A 12345-nucleotide genomic window follows, 5' to 3' on the forward strand; every position below is an offset into this window, starting at 1 on the left:
AAATCTAGATGCTGCAGAAGAAAGTTCAGAAGGTGATGATATTCAGCAACAGAGAAAACGTTCTCGTTTGATTGTGCTTAGCAGCGATGAAGAGGAACAAAATTAAATCAAAGTACATTATATGACATATATGTTTCACAGTTTGTAAGTTAAGACATTTGTTAAGTTATTACTATGTAAATTACTGCTATCATAAAAATAAAGTTAAAATATTAAGTTATTACTATTATAAAAATTTAGTTTCCGATAGTTATATAAAAAAAAAACATGGTGTATTTTTGTTAGCTTTTGGAACGTAGCCTCCCTTTTTGTACTGGTTCTTAGTCCCATATAACACGGTTTCACATTACACGAGATTTTGTAGGAACCAAATAACCGTGTTATACAAGGGTTATCTGTATATATACAGGGTTGTTAAAATTAAAGTATCCCTATGTAGAGGGCTCTGGAGCGAGTTCTAAGGCACATGCCGAAGAGAAATTTGGACAACAGGTACAATAAAGAATGCGCTTGCCATTTATTGGGAAAAAAAATTAGTTACAAAATTTGTCACTATATGGCACTGTGGCAATACAAATCACTTGAATAGTGCTACAATTGTTTAATGTGTCCTCCATTTTGGTCTAACAGTTTTCATTCAAAGAACAGCATTTTCTACAGCAGAACGTAATATGTCAACTGGAATAGCCAGCACATGACGTCTGATACTGTCCTTCAGATCTGCCAGAGTTTGACATCCTTCCCAATACACTTGGTTCTCCAAAAAACCCCACAACCAGAAGACGCATTGGGTGAGGTTCGCCATCGGGGTGGCCAAGATGTCTGGAAACAACGGCTGATGACCCGTTCATCTGTAAAGTGTTGCCTTAGCAATCTTTGGACACAACAGTGGATGTGGGGTGGCAAACCATCTTGCATGAATATGGTATCCTGAAGACACTCACATTGTTGCAGCTTTGATATTGCGAAATTTGCCAATGTTTCATAATATCGCTATCCAGTGACAAAACAGGTTCAGGGTCCAGTCAGTGTTACCTGTTGAAAAAAATATGGCCCAATCACGAATGTGACCGTAAATCCACACCACACTGTCACTTTTGGAGAATGTAACGGGACCTCTTGGATAACTCAAGGGTTTTCTGTTGCCCAAATGCAACGGTTGCACATATTCACTTGTCCATTTAAGCAGAAGTGGACTTCATCACTCCAAAGGATATTCCATGGCCAAGTGATATCCACTGTTATTCGCTCCAGAAACTGAAGTGCGTATGTGAAACGAATATTTGCATCACCGTGCTTTAGCTTGTGCTGCTGCTGCTGCTGTTGTTGTTGTTGTTTGGTTTTTTTGGAGCATTAGGAACTAAGGCCTTATTGCTCCGGGGATATGCAGTGGTCATTCCCTGACCTTTCCACATCCTCTGTATTTGGTGGTCACGGGCTCGAACCCCGGTCTAATCAAGAAGCGTGTGCTACGCACTGCTGCTCCTGCTCACCCTTCTACAGAGGTGCCCTTTAGCATGTGCATCTTGTAAGGATAGTATTTCCTTAAGAATTTCACCATAGCAACATCTAACGCATTACTAGCCTTACAGTGGAATACGGCATGTCCACTTCATGAGAAACAGCTGGCACTTGCGCTACCATATGGAGATTGACTTGATAGATCCACGACAGCCATAGCCACAACTTCAACATGAGAGGAGTCCACTCATTTTCATCCTCTATTTGGTTGAATACCAAGATGTTATGCTGCTTCATATTTCGCAGTCATTTTGCCTTATGCACTTCTGATGCCGGAATTCTCTGATAGCCGCAGCTGCATTGTCTGTTTTGATAGTATAGCTTCAATAATAGCACCTTTTCCTGCAACGTTGTTGGTATTGCTGCTGTAGTGCAGGCAAACGTCTATTCTATGATTTTGAAGAGACTGCTTTTCTTTTATACAGTACGGAGAGCTGAGCAGTGGTGCTGTGGCAATAACTTACGATTATGCAAACAATTTCACTTGTTTGCATAATCGTAACTAAGATAGTTACCATACAGTGACAAATTTTGTGACTAATTTTTTTTTTCCAATAAATGGCGAGCGCATTCTTTATTGCACCTGTTGCCCAAATTTCTTTTTAGTACGAGCCTTAGAACTTGCTCCAGAGCCCTCTACATAGGGATACTTTAATTTTAATAATCCTGAATATATATACAGGTTGTTCCCGGCTTTACGAGTTAATTTGTTCCTAGCATGCACTCATAAAGCGGGAATTTATTCCCATAGACAACGTTGGTTACATTCTCGATAATGGAATTAATTAGCTAATTAGTTTATGTTTAAACAATGAATGATTTATCCAAAGAAATGAAAACATAGCCTGTAAAATCAAGTAAATTATAATTTAAAGAAATTATTTATGACTTAACAAATGTTAAGTCATAAAGAATGTTTATTCTTCATCATTGACTAAATGTACACTCGTTGATCACTCATTATTGGCTCGGCACTCGTTGGTTTGTTGCACAAGGAGTCTTCTTCTTCAGAAATGCTTCAAGAGGCATTTGTTTCCAAGATAATCTCTTCTTTTTACTTTATAAATTTCACCATAGCATGCATAAGCATTTTTTAATGGCACGCACAAATTGCAACTAACTAACAAGATGCGCGCAAGTGAGATTGCAACTAACACAATTCACGCAGAGTAACAAGTTTACGAAGCTCTAAAAAAAGAATGAAGAGAAGATTCTGAAAATTTATATATGTTTTTTATATGATTGAAGATTATAGTGAAGGGGAAACACATTTCACCCTAATAATTTAAAAACCCACACAATTCCAGCTATCGGTATTTTCACAAATGCAATAACATTGAGTTTACTACCTGTTTATAACTGCTTGCACTAACAGAAAAGCACAATAACCGAAAACGGCAAATTGTTTTTATTATTTTTATGGTTGTGAATTCCAGAAATGTGCTTTAGAAAAATATCCCAAAGCCATTCAAAATTGGTTCTTATAACAGAACATATGATAACAATGAAAGTGTAGTGCGTTTAATGATTTGAATTGGTAACTAATACAATTTCCATTATAAAATGATCTTTTAGAAAGATAAATAGCTTAGTTATACAGCAAAAATTTCAGCTTCCGAGGTCTTGGAACGAATAATTAAAGAACAATGTGTTATTGGGTTCACATTATGATATTTGCACAATACGATGGTCTCTCTGGAACCTATTAATATCGTAAAGCGCAGTGAACTGTATTGTACACTTAAGCACGTGGTTTGAAATGTGGGATTTATGAATAAATCCCACATTTTTTTGCAATTAATCTTCATATTTTTTTCAATTTTGTTGATACTTGAAAAAAAAAAACTTGTAAAGCGAGAACTGCCTGTATATCTGCCCACTCAAAGCCGCTTTCAAAGTAGCAGAGAGATCGCCAAGTAGATGAATGTACATTTCCCCCTTTCCCTTCTCTAATTATTTCCTTTCTCCTTCTCTAACCTTTTATTTCTGTTCTGTATGCCTTTTTCAAATTGTCTTTATAATCCTTTAGCTTTATCCTATTTTAATTTTACGACATAAATTACAGATCTTTAGGCAAACCGGCATCTGCTAGCACACCGAATTGCTAAGCAGAATGTTAAGCCTTAATGCCTGAAATGCCTTCCATCCAAAATATAAATTACACAACATACATATACCCAAAAACAAATAGGAACATGCCTTAATTCAAACAATGTGTAATTCAATGTGCGTCATCATCATCATCAGCCATTTTCAATTCTTTCTCGATTTTAAATTTTCTACTGTCTTTGTCTAGTCTAATAAAGGAAGTAGCATTCTCATATATTTTCTTCAAAATCATAATATATGGGGTATCTAAGCCTTGTCTTTCCAGTGCCCAAAACATTGCCTTATGCTGTATGGAGTCAAATGCCTTTTCATAATCCACAAATGCCAGGCATAATGGTGTTTTATATTCATTTGCTTTCTCCATTAGCTGTGATATTACGTGAAGGTGATCCATAGTTGAGAATCCTGTCCTAAAGCCAGCTTGCTCTTTCGGTTGAATCTCATCAAGTATTTTTTCTAATTTGTTAGTAATAACTCTTGTGAACAACTTGTAGATGTGGGATAACAAGCTAATTGGTGTATAATTTCCAATTTCTGATTTATCTCCTTTCTTATGCAGCAAAACTATGATTGCATTATTCCACAGCTTAGGCCTCACACCTTTTCTATTGCACTTTGGGAAGAGCCTTGCCAGTTTTTGTGTTGTCTCTTCCTCCCAATTTTAACAACTCTACAGTAACTTCATCTTCCCCGGGGCTTTCTGATTCTTCATTTTCTTCAATGCATGTTCTATCTCATCAGGAAGAATACTGGGTATGCCATATCTGTTGCTAACTCTAGGTGGTAGATGACGCTCATCAACCAGTGAAATACCACCACTTTGCTTATTGGAGGCTTGAAGTGGTGGAACCCGTGTATAGTCTCTAGAGCTAAGTTCCGGTCAACCCTTCCCTATCTCATCCATCATGCAGTATGATTGATCACTTTTGAGGTTATGATGAACGTCGTGGCGAGATCCAATATTCCTTACATTTCGAGGATACAGCTCTAAAATGGTATTCGCAGGCCGGCCGCTAGTTAGTACACTGGACCGAACCTATTGGTAACTCTCTAGGAGGCTTCCAGATCAGCTAGTGTATAATCTTGCTACCTCTACTCTGCCAGATAGTGACTGGAGGGTATCCGAGTAGTGTGTATGCGGGGAGCATTGTTGAGGATCTGGGTATATTCTTACCACGTGTATGCCCATCCAAAAATTTCATTACTTCATACAGCATGTCCCACCCACTTTTTCTTACTATTGAATACACCATGAATTGTCAAACTAATAGAGCAAGCTTATCTGCGAAAAGATCTAAACCTCCCAAGCACTTCCTAATTCATTTCACAAATATACATGGTCTCAATTCTAATCTCAACAATGTCCATTTCCACTTGCAGTCTGCCAAACCCCATGTACTTTTTTTCTGACAGAATCTCAGTTATCAGTTGATTCAACTACTGCTCATCTCAGATGCCCAAATTATTCGCTGTGTGATTCCTTTCGCCTCAAAGTTGGTACTTGTGCATATGTCCGTTCATATTCCCTGTCAGAGACTTGCCGACCGGGCTAGCCGAGTGGGTAAAGTGCCTGCCCGGCAACCCAAAGGTCGCGGGTTCGATTCCCGCCTCGGGCTTGGATCAAAGTACTGCAAAAACCTTGGGAGGTGCAATATGGCCACAGAAGCTGATGCGCCAACAACTACCAAATAAAAAAAAAAAAAAAAAAAGTCAGAGACTTGGCAATTTGGAATCTCCTCTCTTTGATCTTCCCTGGCTTAAAATCTCTCTACCTCATTGATTCAAATTCATCTGTTGTCTCTACCATTCTCCCAACTCCACTAATCACTTGGAGCTCTTTGACTTCCTCTCTTTGCAACTTGACTTTCTCCAGTCCAACTTTCCTAATAGTGAGGTAATTTTCCTTGGTGATTTTAATGTTCACAACTCCAGCTGGCTTCCGTTTTCTAGTCACACCGACCCAGCAGGTCAAGATGCTGAGGCTTTTGCAATTACTAATGACCTAGCACAGATTGTTCATTTACCTACAAGAATACCGGAGAATCCTAATCATACATCCAATACGCTTGATCTTTTTCCCACAAACAACCCTTCTAAGTACACAGTCGAAGTGAAAGGTCCTTTAGGCACTTCAGATCACAACTTGGTGATTGTCTCTTCTCCAATGGAACCTTTATCTCATGGCTGTTCCCAACCTCGTGTTGTTTGGCATTACAAGAATGCAAAATGGGATGACCTGTGAGACTTCTTTTCCTTGGTCGCATTACTGTTTCAAAACTTCTGATGTCAACGTTTGCTCAGATCATGTCAGTGAAATTATTCTTGCAGGAATGGAATCCTTTATCCCACACTCCACTTTAAAATCTTGTCCTTTATCTAAACCTTGGTTTTCCAATAAATGTGCTAAGGCTGTTCAAGGGAAGAATATTGCATATCATAATTGGCTTGTTTCTAATTCTTCAGTTTCATTTTCTGCCTTCACCAAAGCTTGCAACAATTGTAAAGCAGTTATTAATCAGTCCAAACTAGAGTTTGAACAGGCTAAGATACTACTTGCTTCTTGCCCTGATGGTAGCCGAGCATTCTGGTCTCTTGGCAAAGCTATTGGCCGCAACTTTTGCCCATCTCTGCTCCCAGCTCTGTCCAAACCAGGTGGTTCTGTTGTCACTTCAGCCAAGAATAAAGCTGACCTGCTAGCATCCCATTTTTCTTCCAGCTCATGTATTAATGATCTTGGTAAACACCTCCCACAATTCCCAACACACTCCATTCAATCCTCCTGTGGTCTTCCGTCAAAAGCATATCCGAAGGATTTTGATGAATCTTGATGCTAAGAAAGCTCCAGGTCCTGATGGTATTTCTCAACTCGTTCTCAAAACCTGCGCTCCTGAACTTACTCCTATTCTTTGCCGCCTTTTTTCACTTTCTTATTCTAAAGGTGTTTTTCCTTCTGCTTGGAAATTTGCTCATATCCATCCAGTTCCTAAAAAGGGACTAAAAAGTAATGGAGAAATCAATTAACCGCCAACTCTTAAACTACCTAGAAACCTTCCGTCTGATCAACGATCACCAGTATGGATTCTTTCAGTGTCGATCCACTGGTGATATTCTGACCTATATTACCCATTTATGGGTAATATAATTCAATGGAAATTCAATGGAAAGGTTCGGTGAAACACAAGTAGTTGCTCTTGACATCTCAAAGGCTTTTGATCGTGTTTGGCATAAAGGTCTTCTAAACAAGCTTCCATCTTATGGTTTGCCAACTGTTTTTAGTAATTGGTTATCCAGTTTTCTCTCTGATCGCCCACTGAGGGTGATGGTAGATGGCTCTCTGTATTCTAACTGCTCCACTAATGCCGGTGTCCCCCAAGGTTCAGTTCTTCCCCCAACTCTTTTCCTCTTGTATATTAATGACCTTCTTCCATTGACTAGAAATCCTATCCATAGTTTTGTCGATGATAGCACATTGCATTCCACTTTCCATTTTGAGAAACCTTGTCCTGCTCAATCAGCTTCAACTTCTCGAAAATCTGCTACCAATTCCTTAAATGCCGATCTTTAGGTAATTCTCCAGTGGGGCAAAGACAGTTTAGTTGATTTCAACCCTTCTAAAACTCAGTCTTGTCTTATATCTCGCAAAAAGGATTCTTCTGCTCCTATGCCTGTCTTTAGTGGCACTCCGATTTCTAGGCAAAATGATATATCTCTTTTGTGGATTACTCTGACTTCTAATGTCTCTTGGCACAAGCACATTACAAATAGTGCTTCCTCTGCATCTAAAAAACTTGGTTTTCTCTTTCGCTCTCGGCATTACTTTTATTCCAAACAGCTGCTCACTCTGTATAAATCGCAAATCCGCCCTGCCATGGAATATTGTTCCCACATCTGGGGTGGTGCCCCCAAAACCTCTCTCAGGCTTCTTGATTCCATTCAGAAGAGGGCAGTTAGGTTAATTTATGATTCATCTCTAACAGAGTCTCTCCACTCGCTTTCTCATAGACGTACTGTTTCTGCTGCATGCCTCTTCTACAGATACTTCCATGGGCACTGTTCTTCTGAACTGGCTTCTATAATTCCCGCTCTCTCTTTCAAAACAGTCCGAACACGTGCCGCCACCAGCCAACATCCATTTACTGTCCAACTTCAAACCCACAGAACCACCTTTTCATCTTCCTCATTTATTCATTCAAAACTCAACCTTCCTTCATACATATTTCCTGAAAATTACAATCTACAGAAGTTCAAGTCCAGTGTCAACAAATATCTTCTTTCGTCTTCTCAACCTGCAACGCAAGCATGGTACTAAGTACTATAGGTTCTAATACCTCTCGTGTTTGGGGTTCACATAAAAAAAAATAATAAAATAAAAATTGCAATCCATCTTCCCCACTGCTGGCATCATTCCCTCGCTCCTTGTATAATTCTCTATAGTAGTCTTCTGCCTTCTCTGCTATTTATAAGTACACCATCGCTATTCTTCAGTTTCAGTATCATTTGTCTTTCTGTATTTCTGCTCGTGGCTCCTGATTTAAGTCCTTTGTTTATCCTTAATGCTTGCTCTTTTCTTGTGTTAAATCTTCTTATGTCCTCTCTGAGTCTCTTTCTAATGGCTTTGCATAACTCAGTATTTTCAATTTTCTCCTTGTCAGTGTTTATCTTTCTCTTCATTTGTCGTCTTCGGTTCATCATAAGTGTTTCTTGACTAATTTTTTATTCTTTAGATTTCTTTTTTCCTATAGATTTCTTGGGCTTTATCACTTTCAGAAAGATGTAATATTCCTCGTCAATATCTTGGTCCTGAGCAGTCTGCAGGAGCTCAGATTTGTTCTTAAGTTTCAGTACATACCGCTTTTTCTCCTCTTCTGTTATCTCAAAGACCTTTGTATTATTTACTCAAGTCAGTTTTTTCCTTTCCTTTCCTACATCTATATCAAGTGTGCATCTTACCATTCTGTGATCGCTTCCAACATTTACCTTATTCAGGATGGTAATATCATTCAAGATATATCTTCTGTTAGTGAGGATGAAGTTGATTTCATTAGTTGTTAATCCATTTGGACTCTTCCATGTCCACTTTCTGTTCACCCTTTTCTTGAAAAAAGTGTTCATTACTGCCAATCCTTGAGATTCTGCATATTCCACAAGTCTTTCACCTCTTTCATTTCTTTCACCAATTCCAAAATTTCCTATAGTTCCTCATTCTGCACTGTTTTGCCTTTTTCCAACCTTAGCATTGAAGTCCCCCATAATAATAGTGTAGTGGGTTTTCTGTTCATCTAGAAGACTCTCAATTTCGGTGAACATTTCTTCAACCTCATCATCATCATGGCTCGATGTTGGTGCATAAATCATTATAATCTTTAGCTTGTACCTATTAGAAATCTTGAGTATTAGTCTTGACACCCTTGGTGATGTACTTTTGAATTCCAAAATGTTGTTTTTTAAATCTTTATGGACCAGAAACCCAATTCCACCTCCACTCCTTTCACTGTTTCCGTTGGTATACAGCAGATTTCCACTTGATAAACTTATAAGTGATTCATTTCTTCTTCTTGTTTCAGCCAAACTGATGATATTCCAATTCACATTTTCTAATTCCTTTTCCAGCTCTAATATCCTGTCTTCACCAATGTGCATATAATGTTTAATTGATAGCTTTTACAATAGTATTAATGCCACATATCTACAACCACTATAAATCTGAAAGTGTATTTCCTTTAAGCTCATATTAAATATATATATATATATAGTGTGTGTATGTGTGTGTGTGTGTGTGTGTACATAGATGTGTTTATATATACAGGGTGTTACAAAAGTCTCTACTCAACAGAAAAAATAAAATACATTTTAACTGTGTTAAATATTGAGATGCTCAAAATGTGCTCCTTGTACATACATAGATGCCACTGTTTTCCCCACCCACTGTCCTCCTAGGTTTATATGCCTAGGGTGTTTTTCCCCACATTTGGAGCTGTTTTTAAATCGGGAACTCGTTTTCCCATTTTAAAACAGTGGGATGGAGGGATAAACACCCTACCTAAGCTAAGCCCTTCCTCCTTGACGATACAAAACAATCAGAAAAGGGAGGTGCTTTCACCTGTCAATTATTGCCGTCTTCCTCGCTTTCATCAAAGTATCTGCTGGTGTATAATATACTGGACTTCAGCCAATATCACTAGGTAATTATTTACCTGCATTTACATAGGTCACTTAGGAAAAGGCCTTTTGCTTCGGGTTCCATAATACATGAGGAATATTGTTGCCTCCGAAAGAGCAGGACTAAAATATTTAACTGAAATATTTACAAACTATACAAATATTTACAAAATACCAAACTACAGTATTTACAAATATACAATATTCATTAATATACAAAAACATTACAATGGAGCATCAAATTTTAGCCACAAATCACGTGCACGAGGTTTGTGAACGTTGTGGAGGCAGTTGTCAATAATTAATTGCATTTGTAGTGACGTAATTGCCTCGCCCTCTTCTCCCATTGACTTGAATAAATATCACTAGGAGGAAAGCTGTTTTAATGTATAGTTAGGTATGCTATGAATATGGACTTTTGTTGACACCTTTGTACGTTTAGAGTAGTGGCAAATGATGTGCAAGAAAGAAAGCTTATACAACTTTAACCTTCATTTACTCACAGGAGATGATCCACCACAGTGTCCACATTGCTATATAAATATGACTGTTAAACACATTCTCATTGACTGCCCCTATTATAAACAAGACAGAATTTCAACCCTACAATCACTGGTTATCCTTCAACAACCAATAACCCTAGAGAATTTGATTGGTGACAAGTCCAATATTTCTGAAATTTTCTGCTTTCTCAAGCAAACTGGAATTTTTAATCTTTTATGATTAAGGGCTTTTCAGAACGATATTTCCCCATTTCCTTTTTATAATAAGTGAATAGGCTTATTATGGCCAAAGTAGCTTATGCACCATGAAACCCCCACAACAACTTTAACCAAAAAAATAAATAAATAATATCGCCATTTTACTTATCCATTTGCTCCAATAGTTTGTATCGTTGTTCCTTGAATTTATTTAAGCTAATTTACACAACAACAAATGGAAGTTTTGTTCTAGCAATCAACTACTCGCTGGCTAAAGGCAAACTACACATCTATTCTCTAACCATGCTTCCTCAGTTTGAATTTACACCCCCCCCCCCTTTATGCATAGTCTGAGCAAGAAGAATTCCATCAGCATTGAGTTTTCTCAAACCATTCAAAGCCTTAAGCACCTCAATCAGATCACATTGCAAGTGGCTATTCTCCAGATTCTGCAGTTTGCAGACTGAAGCCTTTCTTGGTAAGAGCACCCCTTTGTTCCCTTGCCAATCTCATTGCTCTTTCTGCACCCATTCCAGCAGATCTACATCATTTTCTAAAATGAGGCCTCCAGATCTGTATGCAGCCTAATATTTCCACTGCCTTGTACATTGGGATAACCACCTCCTTATATCTGCTAGTAAAGTTCCTGTATATCATTGAGAAAACCCATGAGTTGTCTTTGCACCTGTTTGCACTGCTCAGAGAACTTCATATCTGACTGCACATTTACCCCCAGTTCTTTTTCATTTTCCACTACCCTGAGTATAGTACCATGTGTATGTTAATCTTGGATTACTGCTACCCATATGTAGTGCCTTGCATTTGTCAACGTTAAACTTCAACTGCCATTTCTCAGCCCAACTATCTAATTTTTTTAGATCTTGTTGCGGTAACTTATCCTGATTACTGTAATTGACCACTCTGCCAACATCTGCAAATGTAGTCATTAAGCCTAATATGCTTTCATCAGTATAGTTAATAATTGTAGAAAACAACAATGGGCCCAGCAATGAACCCTGCGTGCATGGAGAACCCCACTAATAACTTTAGTCCACCAAGATCAGTGTCCTTTAATAACCACTCTGTCTGATGATGGTGGGAGTCTTAATGAGATGGAAAACTAAAGATTGAAACTTTCTTCAGTCTCACTGATTGAAGAAAGTTTCGTTCTTGAATCTCGAATGATCCTGTAGAGCTTCATTAAGAAAATGCTTCTGTACAGAGCATCTAATATCTAAATAGTTGGATACTCTTTAAATTATTTCCTAGTGAAATTAAATTCTTTATATGAACTGTTCATTTTCCAGGTTTATTTGCATTCATATTAATGAAATTTGACTTCAAGTTATTTTTTCCATCCTGTTGTCTACTTAACGCTATCAATTTTTTCAGTCTGCTGAATACATGATTCTTTTTAGTTAATGACATTTCACAAGGCACTTTGTTTAAGAAAAATATATGTCATTCTAATATGAATATCATTACCTATTAGTCTATCCTTACCTGGTTTCATTTAGAAAGTTGGCCTAGAAATATGATTCTCATATATTTTTAAACAGTTTCTATGTAAAACATCTAAGTGCATGCAGTGCTTGTGCAGTCACATGTTATTGGCTTAAAATTGTTGCTTTATAGGTAAGATGTTGATGCAAATTCAAAAGTGATCTCTTAATTTCATTTACTTTTATAGATCCATTTGATGTTAACCACAACCTAGGAGCAAAAGTATCACAAAGGAGTAAGTACAGTATTTTAAAGCCCTGAAACAGGAACATTTCTGTAGTTATAATGAAAGAATTAGTCTATCAGACTGCTGATGTAATTAGCATATCATTACATCAGCAGATGTAGTTAT

The 12345-nt window shown here is 37.7% G+C and overlaps 1 protein-coding gene across 3 annotated transcripts in view; it reads left to right on the forward strand.

Annotated features, from left to right (window-relative positions):
• Positions 1-12345, forward strand: part of LOC150091666 (terminal uridylyltransferase 4-like) — a 604054-nt gene that overhangs the window by 543798 nt on the left and 47911 nt on the right. For all 3 annotated transcript variants that reach the window (XM_090376273.1, XM_090376276.1, XM_090376282.1), the window contains one exon: positions 12181-12228. In XM_090376273.1, the coding sequence (XP_090232399.1) occupies positions 12181-12228 (48 nt within the window). The remainder of the gene's footprint in view (positions 1-12180; positions 12229-12345) is intronic.

The sequence above is a fragment of the Mastigoproctus giganteus genome, chromosome 1, assembly GCF_048544385.1.
Source record: "Mastigoproctus giganteus isolate SK-2022 chromosome 1, ASM4854438v1, whole genome shotgun sequence".
In the NCBI taxonomy this organism is placed as follows: Eukaryota; Metazoa; Arthropoda; class Arachnida; order Uropygi; family Thelyphonidae; genus Mastigoproctus; species Mastigoproctus giganteus.